The sequence below is a fragment of the Trachypithecus francoisi genome, unplaced genomic scaffold (genome assembly GCF_009764315.1).
Source record: "Trachypithecus francoisi isolate TF-2019V2 unplaced genomic scaffold, Tfra_2.0 Lachesis_group15, whole genome shotgun sequence".
NCBI classification, from domain to species: Eukaryota; Metazoa; Chordata; class Mammalia; order Primates; family Cercopithecidae; genus Trachypithecus; species Trachypithecus francoisi.
In genome coordinates, this window is record NW_022681460.1 from 114,683,228 (window position 1) to 114,699,673 (window position 16,446).

The 16,446-nt window shown below is 63.6% G+C and overlaps 2 protein-coding genes across 9 annotated transcripts; both read left to right on the plus strand.

The window, feature by feature from the left end:
• The first annotated feature begins 224 nt into the window (after positions 1–224).
• On the plus strand, positions 225–10,891 carry PGAP6 (post-glycosylphosphatidylinositol attachment to proteins 6). Of its 6 annotated transcripts, none has more exons than XM_033236418.1 (13): positions 225–513; positions 3,940–4,117; positions 4,206–4,413; positions 4,627–4,754; positions 4,949–5,217; positions 5,306–5,625; positions 6,316–6,406; positions 6,495–6,618; positions 6,858–6,994; positions 7,339–7,517; positions 7,587–7,733; positions 8,952–9,068; positions 9,392–10,891. In XM_033236418.1, the coding sequence occupies exons 1-13, from the start codon at positions 390–392 to the stop codon at positions 9,686–9,688; spliced, it is 2,319 nt and encodes a 772-aa protein (XP_033092309.1). In that variant the 5' UTR covers positions 225–389; the 3' UTR covers positions 9,689–10,891. The 6 variants fall into 6 exon arrangements, with proteins under 6 accessions (XP_033092309.1, XP_033092310.1, XP_033092312.1 ...); XM_033236419.1 differs by having other exon boundaries at positions 8,997–9,068; XM_033236423.1 differs by lacking the exon at positions 225–513 and adding an exon at positions 634–1,004.
• A 175-nt stretch (positions 10,892–11,066) lies between these two features.
• Positions 11,067–14,605, plus strand: MRPL28 (mitochondrial ribosomal protein L28). 3 transcript variants are annotated; one of them, XM_033236425.1, is made up of 6 exons: positions 11,067–11,182; positions 11,819–12,113; positions 12,791–12,943; positions 13,376–13,510; positions 13,597–13,683; positions 14,217–14,605. In XM_033236425.1, exons 2-6 carry the CDS (start codon positions 11,826–11,828, stop codon positions 14,322–14,324), a joined length of 771 nt encoding a protein of 256 aa, XP_033092316.1. In that variant the 5' UTR covers positions 11,067–11,182; positions 11,819–11,825; the 3' UTR covers positions 14,325–14,605. The 3 variants fall into 3 exon arrangements, with proteins under 3 accessions (XP_033092316.1, XP_033092318.1, XP_033092317.1); XM_033236427.1 differs by lacking the exon at positions 11,067–11,182 and adding an exon at positions 11,186–11,238; XM_033236426.1 differs by lacking the exon at positions 11,067–11,182 and adding an exon at positions 11,247–11,327.
• The last annotated feature ends 1,841 nt before the right edge of the window (positions 14,606–16,446 follow it).

Below are 16,446 nucleotides of genomic sequence, written 5' to 3' on the forward strand. Positions count from 1 at the left end.
AGCGCGCCCAGCGCGACCTCTCCGTCCTGGGACCCCCGCGAACACCCCGTCTCGCGCGACCCTCCATCCCGCGAGCACCCTCCGGCGTCCCCCAGACCCCGCGTCCCCCGCTCTGTCCCCCGCGCGCCCCAAGTGAACGCTCCCCCAGCGCCCGGCGTCCGCGCCCCCCCGGTCCCGCCCCCCGACCCGCCCGCGCCCTCCCAGCTGGGCCTGCGGGGTGGGGCCTGCGGGCGGAAGTGCCCGGGGCGACTGTGGCGGAGACCGGTCGGGCCATGGGCGCCGGGGGCAGAAGCGGCGGCGGCCGCGGAGGCGGCAGAGGGTGCCCGGGCGGCGGCGGGGGCTGGCGGCGCGGGACGCGGGCCGGGTAGCGCTGGGCCGAGCTCGGAGCCATGGGCCGGGCTGGCACCGGGACCGGGGACGAGGCGGTGGCCGCGGTGGTGGCGGGGCCGCTGCTGCTGCTGCTGCTGCTCGCCCGGCCCCCGCCTGCTTCCGCCCGCGACAGCGGGAAGAGCGGTGAGCGGGGGGCGCGGGCGCCATCGGGGGCGTGGGGCCGGGGCCGCGGGCGGGGCGGGATTGTGACTCACCCCCGGCGCACCTGTGCGCTCATCTGGCGCTGGCGCGGGACTGGGGTCCCCGCCGCGGGTTGGGGGCTCAGGGTGGCCCTTTGCGGCGTTTCGTGTCCAAGGGGTCGAGGCGGGCGGGACCCCGCTCTTCCTTCTGGTTTCCCCGAACTAGGTTGGGCCACATCGGCCCCTGGAGCGCCCTCTCCTCTTCCTCCTCCCTCCAGAGCGCTCGGGTCCGGCGCCCCCGGCGCCCTCGGCGCGGGGAAGTGGAGGGGCCCAGGGGACTGCCCGGGACTCCAGATGGGAGGAGTGTCTGGGCCCTGAGCTCACCGGCCCCGTCCGGCCTGGGAGAGGGGCAGAGCCAGGAGAAAGTTGTTAGACCCTGGAGCGGGGCCCGTGGGCGTCATGGTTCCAGCCCTTCCACAGCGACCACCAGCCCTGGTACAGCCACTTTCCACCGCCCGCCCGGCTTCTGGGAGGAGGGACTGAGGAAAGGGCGCCCCTCTCCCCTCTTGTTTGGAAACTTTGCATTTCTGTTCCCTGAGGGTCGCCGTCCCTGACTGAGGTCCAAGGAGCCGGCTGGACCAGGGAGAAGGTGTTGCCCTTCCAGGGTCTGTACGGAGTAGGGACGTGGATGTAGAGACCGCCAGGCCTTGGCCACCCGGAGATGCTGAGGACTTGCCCAGGCTTCTGTGGCCTGGAACTCTCGAGGGGTCGTGTCCTTGCCGGCCGACTGGAAGGACCCACAGGTCCCCAGTCACTCGGGTGCCCAGGTTCCTGGCAGCTGATCCGATGCTGTTCCCTGACTTCCCGGCCCCCAGCCTCTCCCCCGCCCCTGAAATATTGCTCCTTTGAGCTCCTGTTTCTTCTGGGGGCTGTGCCTCCTGCTTTCTGAGCTTGGCACAGCTAGAGATGAAAAGCAGTTTTCCCCGAGGACCGTGCCGGGGATTAAATTGCTCCATGGCCAGGCGCAAAGCTCACGCCTGTAATCCCAGCACTTTGGGAGGCTGAGGTGGGTGGATCACCTGAGGTCGGGAGTTCGAGACCAGCCCGACCAACATGGAGAAACCCCATCCCTACTAAAAATACAAAAATTAGCTGGGTGTGGTGGCAGGCGCCTGTAATCCCAGCTACTCAGGAGGCTGAGGCAGGAGAATCGCTTGAACCCAGGAGGCAGAGGTTGTGGTGAGCTGAGGTTGCTCCATTGCACTCCAGCCTGGACGAAGGAGCGAGACTCCATCTCAAAAAGAAAAAAGAAAAAAAGAAAAAAAAAAATCACCTGGGTGTGGTAATGTGAGCCTGTGGTTCCAGTTACATGGGGGGCTGAGGCTGCCATGAGCTGTGTACATGGCACTGCACTCTAGCCTGGGTGACAGAGTGAGACCCTCAAAAAAACCAAAACCTTACTCCTTAGGAAACTGGCAAAGGATTCCCCTGTCCCAGAACGCAGGCCTGGTGAGGGGTCCCTGGGAGATGGAACACCTGGGTGTGGGCAGTGGAGAGGCCTGATGGGCTGGCTCAGCCCCTCACTCCTCCCAGCCTACTGTGGAGCACGTGCTCTGTGGCAACTGTGGGTGGTGAGGGTCTCCCATGGGTGCCTGTCCTGGTTTGGGGGATGTGGGTCAGGGGTCTTCACTCAGGTTCCCAGGACAGGGGCAGGGACTTGCATTCCCACCTTCCCCACCCAGCCCTGTGTCCGTGGAGGGGCTGTGGGGCAGGCAGGGGGGTGTGTAGCTGGCCCTCCTCACCCTGTGATCACCTCGGGCTCAGAGCACCGCTAACAGCCTGGTAGTGTGGGCGACTTGGGCAGGGAGCTTGGGCTACAGAGCCCTGGGAGAGGCCTGGAGGGGCTGTGAGTCCTGGGAGTCGGGAACTGGGTGTTAGGACAACCTTGAACAGATCTCTTATCTCTGTGTACCTGCTGAAACTTCACAGCCACCAGCTGGGTTCTAGGCGCCCTCAGGCTGGCGCTCCAGGGCCAGAGGGGCTGAGGGCTTTGCCCCAGCAGGCCCAGGGCTGTGTGCTGCCGGTGGCCTCCCCTGCCTGTCCCCACAGAGGCCGACTCTCTCCCGGGACACCGTGGTCCTGGGGGCTTGAGTTTTCTCTGCCCACATTATCAGGCCACAGCCTGGTGGGTGGGACCTGGTGGCCAGCAGACACCTGGAAAGCCTGGAGTGCGTCGTGGGTGGAGCCTGCCCCTGCCCCTGCCCAGCCCCCAGGCTGGGCTCCCCTGGAGCTTGGCTTGGCTTTTCCAACAGGCTGCTGTTGGCAGGTATATCGTTTCTTCGGGTGCTTCTATGGGAGGGTCACCAGGCTGGCAGGAGAGCCTGCTGCTCACCTGTCTCCCTCCTCAGGAGAGGCCTGGGCCTGAGCCAGCCACTCTCCAGTGAGACCGAGGCAGGGTTCCTGAGTGCAGGACGGGGAACTGCAGCGGAGGGAAGGATGCCACACCCTGCTGTGTCCACTGTGCATTTCCTCCTGAAACCTTTGTCATTAATTAACCTCGGAGGGAGGGCCCCCAAAGGGACGTGCCCTCCACCCTGACCTACCCAGGAGAAGGCTGGGACCCAGGGAAGGAAGGATGCCCAAGGTCACAAGGGCACGAGGCCGGAACTGGCACGGGGTCTGGGGGTGAGAGCCTGTGAGTCCTCGCCTGGGGCCATGAGCAGGATGTCTCCCACGGGCCCTTCTCCATCCCCGCACCAGGCATGGGCACGTTCCCTGAGGACAGTTAGGAGCCTTGCCCGCTTGGAATGCAGGGACCAGCTGTCCCCTTGTTCTCATGGCTGGCCAGGCTTCTGGCCTGGGTCCCTCCCGCACGCGGGATCTCCCCCTGGGTAAGGGGGAATTTGGGCTCTGGTCTGGCTGTGTCCAAAGACGTCATAGCCCAAGCAGGCAGCCAACCCATGGGGGATGTGGAAGGCTGAGAGGAGGTGGGAGGCCCGTGCCTTGGCCTTGGTGGCCAGGGCATCTGTGATGAGGGGCAGGGGCTCCTTCCTGACACCTGCTGGGTCCTTCAGCTTCCACCTGGGTTGGCCGTGGGGAGTGGGGTCTTCTCAGGTTGGAGGCGTTAGGGTGGCGATGGGTGCTGAGGTGCCCTGGGGCTTGTTTGGAAGCTGCTGCAGTAAGATGGCAGCTGTGAAAAGACCCAGATGCCAGGAGGGTGGGATGTAGGTCATTTGGGGAGGGATGGCAGAGGACTGGCTGAGGGGCCAGAGGGCGGCCGTGACCTTTACCAAGGTCAGAGTTGGTGTGCCAAGGGCTCCAGGTGGGTCCCCCGGGGCTTCCAGCCCTTTCCCTCTGGGGACCTCATCCTCCCTATCTGCGGCCCTGGAGGAGGGCGCCCAGCCTGGCTGACGCCTCCTTCTCCTCACAGAGGTGGGGCTGGTGTCCGAGCACTTCTCGCAGGCCCCGCAGAAGCTGTCCTTCTACAGCTGGTACGGGAGTGCCAGGCTCTTCCGCTTCCGCGTGCCCCCAGACACTGTGCTTCTGCGCTGGCTGCTGCAGGTCTCCCGGGAGGGCGGCACCGCCTGCACCGACGCAGAGATCACCGTGTAGGTGGCCGCCTGCCTGCCTGCCTGCCCACCCCCCGCGCCTGGCCAAGCCCTGTGCCTGAGCCCTGTGCTGCTCTCCCGTCTCCAGGCACTTCCGTTCTGGCGCTCCTCCGGTCATCAACCCACTGGGCACCAGCTTCCCAGACGACACCTCGGTGCAGCCCTCCTTCCAGGTCAGGGTGCCGCTGAGCGCTGCACTGCTAAGCAATGCCTCTGTCAACGTTTCCCACCCAGCCCCCGGGGACTGGTTCGTGGCCGCCCACCTGCCCCCCTCATCCCAGAAGATCGAGTTGAAGGTGAGAGGGGCTGCCCTCCGGGATGGAGGCAGAGAACCTCGCGGCGATGGCCAGTCCCTGCCGTGCACCTCTTTGGGGTGGTCCTTGCTCTAGGCTCCACACTGCGCTCTGGGGCCCGCCCTGCTCCCTGCATGCCTGGGGTTTCTGGTGGGATGCTGCCCTCATGCCTGCATTCTCTGACACCACTCCTGCCCACATCTGTTCTCTCCCTAGGGCTTGGCTCCCACCTGTGCCTACGTCTTCCAGCCTGACCTGCTGGTCACACGGGTGGTCGAGATTTCAATCATGGAGCCGGATGTGCCCCTTCCACACACTCTCCTCTCCCACCCCAGCTACCTCAAGTGAGCAGGGCCAGGTGGGGCAGCCCGGCTCTGGCCTGCGGCCCCACCTCAGATTGGGTGGAGCGGGTGCGAGAGCCTGGCCCTGAGCCCTGGGGTTGGCCTGGGAAGTTCTCCAGATGCCTGGCCTCCTTGGGTCCCCATGAGGTGGGCTGAGGAACGGCAGAGCCTGAGCCAGCTGTGTCCCCTTGCTGCAGGGTCTTTGTCCCCGATTACACGCGAGAGCTTCTGCTGGAGCTGCGGGACTGTGTGTCCAACGGGAGCCTGGGTTGCCCTGTGCGTCTCACCGTGGGCCCGGTCACCCTGCCTAGCAACTTCCAGAAGGTGCTCACCTGCACCAGTGCCCCCTGGCCCTGTCGCGTGCTGCTGCCCTCACCGCCCTGGGACCGGTGGCTACAAGTGACAGCTGAGAGCCTGGTGGGGCCTCTCGGGACAGTGACTTTCAGTGCTGTAGCTGCCCTCACAGGTGGGCCACACAGGGGCTGGAGGGATGGCCCTGCCCCTCCCCAGATCCCTAGACTTTCCTCCAACCAAACCCCTTGTCCTCTCGGCAGCTTGCAGGCCACAGAGTGTAACCGTCCGGCCCCTTCTGCAGAGCAGCCAAAACCAGAGCTTCAATGCCTCCACTGGTCTGCCCTCCCTGAGCCCCGACCACCAGGATCTGGGCAGGAGTGGCAGGGTGGACCGCAGTCCCTTCTGCCTCACAAACTACCCAGTCATGCGGGAGGACACGGATGTGGTGTCCGTGCACTTCCAGCTCCTGGACAGGGTCTCGGTGAGGGTGTGTCCGAACACACCGTCCATGATGCGACTGCGCCTGAACACCGGCATGGACAGCGGGGGATCCCTCACCATCTCCCTGCGGGCCAACAAGGTACCTGCTGTCTGCAAGCGGCCTGTGGCCTGGGCTCGGGCAGGGCGTCGGGCAGCCCCTGCAGGGCCTCCTCATTTACCTTGGCACTGGGACAGGCAACACAGTGACACCAGCAGGCATGGGCCAGGACAGGGGCCCATGTTGGGGGCACCTACACTGCTGGGCAGCCTTGCTCCTGTCAGCAGGCCCCAGGGTAGCTAGGGTCAGAGGTGGGGTGGAGGCAGGACATCCCAGGGCCTGGGGAGGAAGGGTCCCGGTGGGCCCTGGGCCTGTAGGAGTCTCAGAGAAAGGCACCAGCACTGACCGGGCGCGGTGACTCACACCTGTAATCCCAGCACTTTGGGAGGCCGAGGCGGACAGATCACGAGGTCAGGAGATTGAGACCATCCTGACTAACACAGTGAAACCCCGTCTCTACTAAAAATACAAAAGTATCAGCCAGGCGTGGTGGCGGGCGCCTGTCGTCCCAGCTACTCAGGAGGCTGAGGCAGGAGAATGGTGTGAACCCGGGAGGCGGAGCTTGCAGTGAGCCGAGATTGCGCCACTGCACTCCAGCCTGGGCGACAGAGCGAGACTCCGTCTCAGAAAAAAAAAAAGGCACCAGCACCAGGCTGAGCTGGCACGTGGGGCGGATGACCCCACTGCGGCCAGGGGCTGCTGGGGCTGAGCCAGCACTGCCTCCCTTTCCAGACAGAGATGCGGAATGAGACTGTCATAGTGGCCTGTGTGAACGCTGCCTCACCCTTCCTTGGCTTCAACAGTTCGCTCAACTGCACCACAGGTATGTTGGGCAGGCGTCACCATCAGGGTGGCCCCAGCCAGCTCCCCACCCCGGCCTCCTCTGATGGGGCCCTCTGGCTCCCCTGCAGCCTTCTTCCAGGGCTACCCCTTGTCTCTGAGCGCCTGGTCTCGCAGGGCCAACCTCATCATCCCCTACCCAGAGACAGACAACTGGTACCTCTCTCTGCAGCTCATGTGCCCTGAGAACGCTGAGTAAGTAGACCTAGGGCAGGGACGGGGGTCAGGCACCCTGCCATTTCACTCAGGATCGCAGCCAGGCTGCCTGAGGTTGGCATTCTGAGTGACCCAGCTAGAGGGGTGCTTCTTCCAGGGCTACTGAGAGCCGGGGGCCTCAGTGCTGGGTTCTCCTGTCCGTCAGCCTCTTGGGTGTGCGGGTGGCAGCTGGGCTGTCAGACCACTGCACCAGCTTTCCTGTGGCCCCTTCCTCAAAGGGAGTGTGAGCAGGCTGTGGTCCATGTGGAGACCACCTTGTACCTGGTGCCCTGTTTGAACGATTGTGGACCCTACGGCCAGTGCCTTCTGCTCCGCAGACACAGCTACCTGTATGCCGGCTGCAGCTGCAAGGCAGGTAAGGGCCAGGGCCCCGCCCACCCCAGACGCTGCTGCTGTTGGCTTCCAGTGCCGTGCCATGCCTTTCCCCTGGGGAAGCACCGCAGGGGGCTGGAGAGAGACCCCTGCAGGAGCAAAGCCTCCTCCCCACTCCCCTGTTCCCCACCAACCATCTGTCTGCCCGGCACAGGCACCAGGTATCCCCGGGGGTGATACTGCCTCCTGACCTTGGCCCCCGCCCACGGTGCCTACCCAGCTTGCTCCTGGGTGATGAAGGGGCTTCTCTGCAGGGTCCTGGGTGAGGGGTGGGCCCCGAGTTTCAGCAGTGCCCCCAGCCTCCGCCGTGGGGTTTTGTGCCCCCAGGCTGGCGTGGGTGGAGCTGCACGGACAACAGCACAGCCCAGACGATGGCCCAGCAGAGGGCAGCCGCACTGCTGCTCACGCTCAGCAACCTCATGTTCCTGGCCCCCATCACCGTCTCAGTGCAGCGATTCTTCCTGGTCGAGGCCTCCGTCTACGCCTACACCATGTTCTTCTCCACGGTAGGCCAGCCCCTCCTGCAGGGACTTGGGGTGGGAGGGCGGGATGGCGCTCACGGAGCCTCTCCACAGTTCTACCACGCCTGCGACCAGCCCGGGGAGGCGGTGCTGTGTATCCTCAACTACGACACACTGCAGTACTGCGACTTCCTGGGCTCCGGGGCGGCCATCTGGGTCACCATCCTGTGCATGGCGCGGCTCAAGGCAGTTCTGAAATACGTGAGTGGCCCTCGACGTAGGGTGTGGGCCCTGGGGGAGCAGGGCCTCCGAGTGCAGCCTGCGAAAGGCAGTACCGTGGGAGAGGCCGGACCTGGCGTTGGGCACAGCCCCTGGAAACCTCACATCTCGGCCGAGCGTGGTGGCTCTGGTGGCTCACACCTGTCATCACACCTGTAATCCCAACACCTGGGGGAGGATCCCGTGAGGCCAGGGGTTCAAGAGCAGCCTGGGCTCTACAAAAAATTGAAACGTTAGCTGAGCGTAGTGGGTGCATGCCTGTGGTCCCAGCCACCCGGGAGACGAAGGTGGGAGGATCGCTTGATCCTGGGCGTTGGAGGTGTTGGAGTGAACCGAGGTCACAGCACTGCACTCCAGCCTCGGTGACAAAAGAAAAGAAACCTCATGTCTTCTGTGATGCCACCCGGAAATGCGGGTCTGAGACCCTGCAGGCAGTTGTGCGGGGCAGTGCCGGCTGTTTGGAGGATGCCAGGAAGGAAGGTCGTAGGCAGGGGAGGCCAGGCCCCTACCCTCGAGAAGCCCCCACCCATGCTCCCTGGGTCCTTGGTGCCAAGGATGCTTTGGGGACTCTGTGGCAGCTGGCCCTGGCATGGGGAGACTCGTGCCCTGGGTTTGTGAGCTGCACGCTCTGCCCTCCCGTCTGCTCTGGGAACTGCAGGCTGGGTGCTGCCCCAAGGGGGTGCCCGTGGGAGCCCCACAGCCAGGGCAGGGGGGAGGCTGGGAAACACTAGGCTCCTGCAGGGCTGAGTGCAGGGCCTGAACCTGCAGATAGGCGGAGAGCTGGAGGTTGTGGGCAGAAGTGTCTGAGGGAGACTAGGGGGTGGGGGCCCCTCCCTATGGAACGGTGGGCGGGAGACTGAAGCCACCCTGATGGGGGATTCCTGGAAACCCAGGGGTACAGAGGGCTAGTGAGTGTGTGGGTGCAGAGCTGCCATATGTGGCGGTCCAGTTTGACCACCCTCTAGTCCCCCAGAGGTGCCTGCCTGGCCACATTCATCTGTGGATGCAATGCAGAAGCTGAAGGAGGGGCGTGTCCCTGCCGGCTGGCAGAGCTGGTCAGAGGCTGGCAGAGCTGGTCAGAGGGTGGCAGCAGCTCCGAGGGGGCAGGCAGAGGTGCTGCGGGGCCCTGGGGTGCACTTGCTCCTGCTGGGCCTTCAGCCCTCAGAGATGTCCCTGCAGTCATCCCTGTGTCTTGCTCAGGTGCTGTTTCTTCTGGGCACACTGGTCATCGCCATGTCCTTGCAGCTGGACCGCAGGGGCATCTGGAACATGCTGGGGCCCTGCCTCTTTGCCTTCGTGATCATGGCCTCCATGTGGGTAAGGAGTCGGGCTGGCTGGCACTGCTGCCCAGATGCTCGCAGAAGAGAGCCTGGCCCCTTGCTCTGGCCACGTTCCCGGTCTTGCTCCAACCAGTGAATGCCCGTATCTCCTGGGAGTTGCCATGGCACCCACAGAGGCCCAGCATGGCTGTGTCCCTGAGGCCTGGGCCTGAGGACCAGTGGCCTTGTGCCCTTGAGCCCCCTTGAAGCAGCCCACCCTTGTCATTGTGCTGCCCAGACCTGGGCAGGCGCCCAGTAACCACTGTTTCCGGGCCCTGGGAGCTGCGGCTGCACTGATGCCTGCGTGGCTGTTTTCTCTAGACTTACCGCTGCGGGCACCGGCGCCAGTGCTACCCCACCTCGTGGCAGCGCTGGACCTTCTACCTCCTGCCCAGCATCTCCATGGCCTCCGTGGGCATTGCCATCTATACCTCCATGATGACCAGCGACAACTACTACTACACCCACAGCATCTGGCACGTCCTGCTGGCCGGGAGCGCAGCCTTGCTGCTGCCGCCACCTGATGAGCACACCGAGCCCTGGACCTGCTCACAGAAATTCCCCTGCCACTATCAGATCTGCAAGAACGATCGGGAGGAACTGTACACGGTGACGTGACACCAGCCGGAGGACCGCTGCTGCTCTGATGACCTCTTCAGCCAGGAGCTGCATCGAGGGGGAGGCACCTGGTTCAGCCCCGGACAGATTAATTTCCAGCTGAATAAAATTGGCCTGGGTACCCTCTCACTTCCTCCCACTGAGGAGAGGGCCACCCCTCCCTCACACGCACCTCTCCCTGCCAGCTGCCTGCTGGCTGCTGAGGTCCCTCTGCAGATCCCAGCTGCTGTCTGCAGTGGCCCCTGGGGCCTGGGCTTGGTTACCTGGAGACCACAGGTGCCTGTGCGAGGATGGGGCTGTGTGCTCTGCTGGCCTGCGGGTGGCTAGAGATGGGGTGAAGGACTCCCTATGGTCCTGTTCCCTGGTGAGGCTGTGGTAAGAGACCCATGGAGCCCAGGAACCCTGAGCCCACCACTAGAGCTGGGAGCTGTGAACTCCGAGACCCCTGCTCCTGGCCCCTATGTGGCCCTGATGCCAGCCTGCTTGGGGCATGGAGGATCCCCCTCTGCTGCTGTGGTCATCATAGGGACTGGAGACCAAGGTCTCCACCAGAGCTGATGGGCGCTGGGGATGCAGGCTTCCGCCCCGCCCTTCCCTTTTTCTTGGCTCTGGAGCCTTGGGTCCCTGAGAAGAGTCTCCTGGGACTGGGGTGCTCTGCTGCTGTGGGGGTTTGGACCACAAGGAACCCCTACTCAGCCCAGTCCACCCACCCCAGCGTTCCTGGGCCTCCCTCTGGGAGCTTTCTCTGGTCCCAGGAGCTGTGGTGGTGTCTGCCCCTGCACTGGGCTGTCTCTGTGCCCTGTGGGTGTTCAGGAGACTGGGCTGTCTCTGCTCCTCGTGCAAGCCTCGTGGGGGAAGCCATGACTAGGCGCAGCACCTGGCCCCTCCCTGAGGCCTGTGAGTGTTGGATCCACTCTGGAGAAGTGGGCGGCTGAGACCTGGGTGGGGTCCTCCTACACTTGGCTCTGGGGGCTTCCCTGCTGGGTCTTGTCCGGGGTGTGGCTTTCCTGGGGGTCTTACCTCCCCCAGCCACCCCTGCCTTTGACCACCAAAGCAATCTCTAAGCTTATAAAAGAGAAACATGTATATATGGGGTGTTTTGGAGTAAAAGGAAATTCTAAGACATTAAGACATATTTTTCTGTAGATCTGATTTATCTGTGATTGGTGAATTTAATATTCTACAGTGATTTTTCAAACTAAACGAGTTTTTACATTTTTTCTGCGCTCCTTCCCTGGCAGGGTAAGTGGGCCCCGGGCGAACAACCCCCGCCCCGCCCGCGTCGCCCTTTTGCGGAAACGCTTGGGCCGCACATTGCCAATGGTGCCTTGAGCTGCTGCTGCTGTCTCTGCAGGGTATTTTTTACGGTCCCTAAAGGGGGCGGGACGAGAGGTAGACGGATGGCCTTTGCAGCCAGTCGGCGGTGGGAGGAGGTCCAGGCGCGGCAGACCGGCTTCCGGTTCCGGTGGGGCGCCGGGTTTAGAGCTCTGACAGGTGGGCGCGGGCTGGTGGGGTGCGGCGGGGAGAGCGCGGCAGAAGGGGAGGGGCAGGTGGGTGCAGGGCGGGGGCAGGAGTAGGGGGTAGGAGGTGAGAGTCCGAGGGCAGGAGTAGGAAGTAAGAGCGGAGGCAGGGGTAAGAGGTGAGAACCGGGGGCCGGGGTACGGGTAGGGGGTGAGAGCCTGGGGCCGGGGTAGGGGGTAGTGGTAGGTGGTGAAAACCGGGGGCTGGGGTAGGGGTAGGGGGTGAGAGCCGGGGGCCGGGGTAGGGGTAGGGGGTAGGAGATCAGAGCCGGGGGCCGGGGTAGGGGAGGGAGTGAGAGCCTGGGGCCGGGGTAGGGGTAGGAGGTCAGAGCCTGGGGCCGGGGTAGGGGGTAGGTGGTAGGTGATGAAAACGGGGGCTGGGGTAGGGGTAGGAGGCAGAGCTGGGGGCGGGGTAGGGGTAGGAGGTCAGAGCCTGGGGGCGGGGTAGGGGGTAGGAGGTCAGAGCCGGGGGCCGGGGTAGGGGGTAGGAGGTCAGAGCCTGGGGGCCGGGGTAGGGGGTAGGAGGTCAGAGCCTGGGGGCCGGGGTAGGGAGTGAGAGCTGGGGGCCGGGCCAGGCTGCAGGTGACTGCGAGCCCTCACCTCCCGCCAGGCCCGCGATGCCTCTACACAAGTATCCCGTGTGGCTCTGGAAGCGGCTGCGGCTGCGGGAGGGCATCTGTGCCCGCCTGCCTGGCCACTACCTGCGCTCCCTGGAGGAGGAGCGGACGCCCACTCCCGTGCACTATAGGCCTCATGGGGCCAAGTTCAAGATCAACCCCAAGAACGGGCAGCGGGAGCGTGTGGAGGACGTGCCTATCCCCATCTACTTTCCCTCCGAGTCCCAGCGGGGGTTGTGGGGCGGCGAGGGCTGGATCCTGGGCCAAAGATACGCCAACAACGACAAGGTGGGTCGGCAGGCGGCCTTCAGGGGCTCCTCTCAGGGCTTGACTGTGCGGAAAGCCCCGGGTACCTGGAGGGACGTGGATGGACTCTGGGGATTACAGCCTGGCGGAGACACAGCTCCAGCAAAGGGGCACGCAGAGTAAGAACCGCAGTTCTGGCAAACAGGACTGATAAATTAGGGGTGAGGTGGGGTGATTCAGGCCGGGGAGCAACCAGAGGCCGTGGGGAGTCGGGGTAACGTTAGGATGAGGAGGAGGCCTGTGTGTGGAGCAGAGCAGGTCCGGGAGGCCAGCAGAGCTTGGAGGCTGCTTATGGTGGACTTCCTGGCGGGACTGCTGAAGCCTCTGGGGAGACTTGTGTCACCTCCAGCCTGCAATGTGACGACCTGTGAACTGTGGGGTTGCACATATTTCTGAAACACATGCAGCAACCATGTGACAAGGGCGGGAACGCCCAGCTTGCTGGGGAGCAGCTGACTTCTGGGTACACAGCCAGGACCAGGGGTTGGGCTAGGGCAGCACTGGGCTGGGGGCCGGCCCACTCAACTCCAAGTCCCCAGTCTGACAGCAGTGGGTCTGTGATGGAGTCTCCCAGGGGAGGGTGAGGGCAGTTGCCCTGGGTCCCCCTTGGTCTGTAGGAGGAAGCAGCAGTACTCACGCGGGCTCCGTTGCACCCCCAGCTCTCCAAGAGGCTGAAGAAGGTGTGGAAGCCACAGCTGTTTGAGCGAGAGCTCTACAGTGAGATCCTGGACAAGAAGTTCACGGTGACCGTGACCATGCGGACCCTGGACCTCATTGATGAGGCTTACGGGTTCGACTTTTACATCCTCAAGGCAAGCAGGGTGGGGCGAGTCAGTGCACAGCAGGGTCTGGGATGGGCCAGTCAGACTCTAAGGGAGCCCCAGGTCAGCCTCACACCGGGGCACGCTGGGATCTGTGCAGGAGAATCACTGGGAAAGTGTGAATGGGGCCGTGCCCCTTTCTGGCCAGCACCTGTGGGGTTTCCTGCCTGCAGGAGAGGCCGTTGCTCTGTGGGTGGCTGACTTGCCCGTGGGGCCTGAGGGAGCACAGCTGACCTTTTCCTGCTCTTGCACTTGCTTCTGTTCTGATCCCACCCCTGTGTTGGGGTGCTGAGGCGGCCCCACCTGGGCCTTCTCTGTCCTGCCCTGGGACCACCAGCGGCTAGAGAGGAGCCGGGTGGGTTGGCTGGAAGGGTAGGCGGGGCCCTGCCACCAGCACCTGGCCCCATGTGAGCCTCCTGCCAGACCCCGAAGGAGGACCTGTGCTCCAAGTTCGGGATGGACCTGAAGCGAGGGATGCTGCTGCGGCTTGCCCGGCAGGACCCCCAGCTGCACCCCGAGGACCCCGAGCGGCGGGCGGCCATCTACAACAAATACAAGGTGAGGTTTTCCATCCCGCTCCCTGCCCCTGGGGCCTCCTGGCTCGGCCCTGGGCCTCACCGCCCTTTCCGTCTCCGCCTGCCCAGGAATTCGCCATCCCAGAGGAGGAGGCGGAGTGGCTGGGCCTCACGCTGGAGGAGGCCATTGAGAAACAGAGGCTTCTGGAGGAAAAGGTGAGTGTGTGAGCACTGCTGCCTGCCCAGGGCCTGGTGTCCGGGGTCTGGGAGTGTGCTGCCTTGGAGAGCCTGCACGAGGGGCTGCTGCACCGGGTGGGCTGGGGGAGGAGCTGCTGCTCTGCATTGCCCCCGCAGAGGGGCATGGCCCGCTCCCTCCTCTCCAAGTCCCCACCCTGTCCTGCCACAGGACCCTCAGTAGGAGGATTGGGTTCCTGCACCGAGGGTCTGCTCGGCCACCAGCATCCCAGGGTCTGGAGCCTGTGGTAGCTGTCGGGACAGGGAGCCCCTGATGGCATGGCAGTTGGCTGCCCCCTTCCCCGTTTATCCACAACCACAGGGATGGGACAGGGGCAGGTGTGTGCCTCCAGCGTCCCCAAGGGAGGGGGTCTCTCATCTCACGGACAGGGCTCTGCCCTCCAGGGCCTCTCATGCCCCAGTTCCTCTGGGCGGCAGCTGCTGGTCCCATCCCCACCAGAACTCCAGCTGCCCTGGGCTTCCCTGGCCTCACCATGAGCCCCTCTTTCCTTCAGGACCCTGTACCCCTGTTCAAGATCTATGTGGCGGAGCTGCTCCAGCGGCTGCAGCAGCAGGCACTGTCAGAGCCGGCAGTGGTACAGAAGAGAGCCAGTGGCCAGTGACCACACAGCTCCTCCGTGCCTGACCACCAGGCTCAGCCTTCCCTGCCAGGCTCTTTGCACTGAGGACACAGATCCCGGGGAGCTGTGAGGGCCACTCGTGGGCAGTGAGTGGATCCTGGTTTTGTGTGCTGCCCATGTACCTTCCAGCCTGGGGCCAGCTTGGCAGGGATCCCCAGGAGGCCTGGGGCCGCTCGGTTCCTCCCAGGCGGGGCCCCCATGCTTGGGGCAGTGCTGCTTGTGCCCGTGGGGCCGGGAGCGAGTAAAGTCTGGGCCAGGCTGTGTGTGCGCGTCTTTGCTTTGAGGATCGGCGTTTTCTTTGGGGACCCTGATCCTGTCACCCCTGGCCCTGCTGTCCCTGAGACCTCGGATGAGATGTGGGCATTGACTCTGGCTGCCTGTCCCCAGCTGAGCTGCAGAGAGCGAGGTTTGATTCTGTGTTTTGTGGTTGTTTTTTTTTTTTTTTTTTGAGATGGAGTCCCGCTCTGTCGCCCAGACTGGAGTGTGCAGTGGCGCAATTTCAGCTCACTGCAACCTCCGCCTCCCGGGTTCAAGTGATTCTCCTGTCTCAGCCTCCTGAGTAGCTGGGATTACAGGTGCCTGCCACCACGTCCGGCTCATTTTTGTATTTTTAGTAGGCGTGGGGTTTCACCGTGTTGGTCAAGTCTCGAACTCCTGATCTTGTGATCTGCCTACCTCGGCCTCTCACCGTTTTTTGTGTTTTTTCTTTTTTTTTTAAGATGGAGTCTCACTCTGTCATCCAGGCTGGCGTGCATCTATGTGATCTCGGCTCACTGCAACCTCCAACTCCTGGGTTCAAGCGATTCTCCCACCTCAGCCTCCTGAGTAGCTGGGATTGCAGGCACCTGCTGTCATGCATGACTAATTGTATTTTAGTAGAGAAGGGGTTTCACCATGTTGACCAGGCTGGGCTTGAACTCCTGACCTCAGGTGATCCACCTGCCTCGACCTCCCAAAGTGCTGGGATTACAGGTGCAAGCCACCGCCCTGGCTGGATTCCGTGTCTTTCTTTCCTCTGGTAGAGGGTCTAGTGTAGCTGGGGGCATCCAGGCCTGTAGCCGGATGATGCCCGTTCCCTCTCCATTGCACATTCTTGCCCTTCTCGAACATTCTCCAGAGCAGGGCAAGGGAGGCTGTGGTCTGGTTCTTCAGGGACTGGAAGGAACCAGGAGGGGCAGGCCTTCAGAGGGCCCTGCTGGTGCAGCTGCCTGAGTCAGGAGCCTCTCCCTGGTCCGCACTGTCGGGGCAAGTGGTACAGGAGGTGGGGATGACACGAACTTGGGGACCTGTGACCTTGGTGTCCCCTCCTGCTACTTCCCACTTGACCTGCAGGGTGGAGGTATGGCTAGTAGGAAGCCGGGCTGTGTACCCTAAGGCTTTTCCTGCCCTGAGGTTTAGGGGTGCCTGGCCCTCTCCCCTGACTCTTACCTGGATATCCTGGTCCTCCGGACCCATTCAGTTCTCCTAGGGAGCACAGGGAGGGCTCCCCCAGCCGCATGTGCAGAAGGACAAGGGGGTTTTATGTCCCCGGAGCCTAAGCCAGCCCCAGCTGGTGGCAGGATGGGGTGAACTGGAGGCAGCTGCCCGATGTGGGCCTGCTGGCTGATTGAGGGGCCCTGAGCTCCTAAGAGGGCTGTGGCAGAGTCCAGAGAGACCGGCTGGCCCTGCAGGGCTGTATAGGAGCCCGTGGCTCGCGGGGCCACAAGGGGTCACTGTGTCAGGACCTGCCTGGTTCAGAGCCCTGGGAGTGCCCACGAGGTCTCTGTCCACGCCAGGCACCTCTGCTCTGCCCTCTGCCCACGTGTCCTGCTGCTCTGCATACCAGTGCTCTCCATGCCAGTGCTCTCCATGCCAGTGCTCTCCATACCAGTGCTCTCCATGCCAGTGCTCTCCATGCCAGTGCTCTCCATGCCAGTGCCTTCACGCGGTGCCCCTGCTTTGTGAACGAAGCTGAAAAAAACTTTAGGCCAGGCACGGTGGCTCAAGCCTGTAATCCCAGCACTTGGGGAGGCCGAGACGGGCGGATCACGAGGTCAGGAGATCGAGACCATCCTGGCTAACATGGTGAAACCCTGTCTCTACTAAAAAAATACAAAAAACTAGC

What these genes read in the sequence shown, in the direction of transcription:
- PGAP6 (XM_033236418.1), top strand. Translation starts at nt 390, where the DNA reads ATGGGCCGGGCTGGCACCGGGACCGGGGACGAGGCGGTGGCCGCGGTG. An exon ending in CCCAGAAGATCGAGTTGAAG is followed by an intron (nt 4,414 to 4,626) that starts GTGAGAGGGGCT and finishes TTCTCTCCCTAG; the next exon opens with GGCTTGGCTCCCACCTGTGC. An exon ending in TCCCACCCCAGCTACCTCAA is followed by an intron (nt 4,755 to 4,948) that starts GTGAGCAGGGCC and finishes CCCTTGCTGCAG; the next exon opens with GGTCTTTGTCCCCGATTACA.
- MRPL28 (XM_033236425.1), top strand. Translation starts at nt 11,826, where the DNA reads ATGCCTCTACACAAGTATCCCGTGTGGCTCTGGAAGCGGCTGCGGCTG. An exon ending in GATACGCCAACAACGACAAG is followed by an intron (nt 12,114 to 12,790) that starts GTGGGTCGGCAG and finishes TTGCACCCCCAG; the next exon opens with CTCTCCAAGAGGCTGAAGAA. An exon ending in CCATCTACAACAAATACAAG is followed by an intron (nt 13,511 to 13,596) that starts GTGAGGTTTTCC and finishes CCGCCTGCCCAG; the next exon opens with GAATTCGCCATCCCAGAGGA.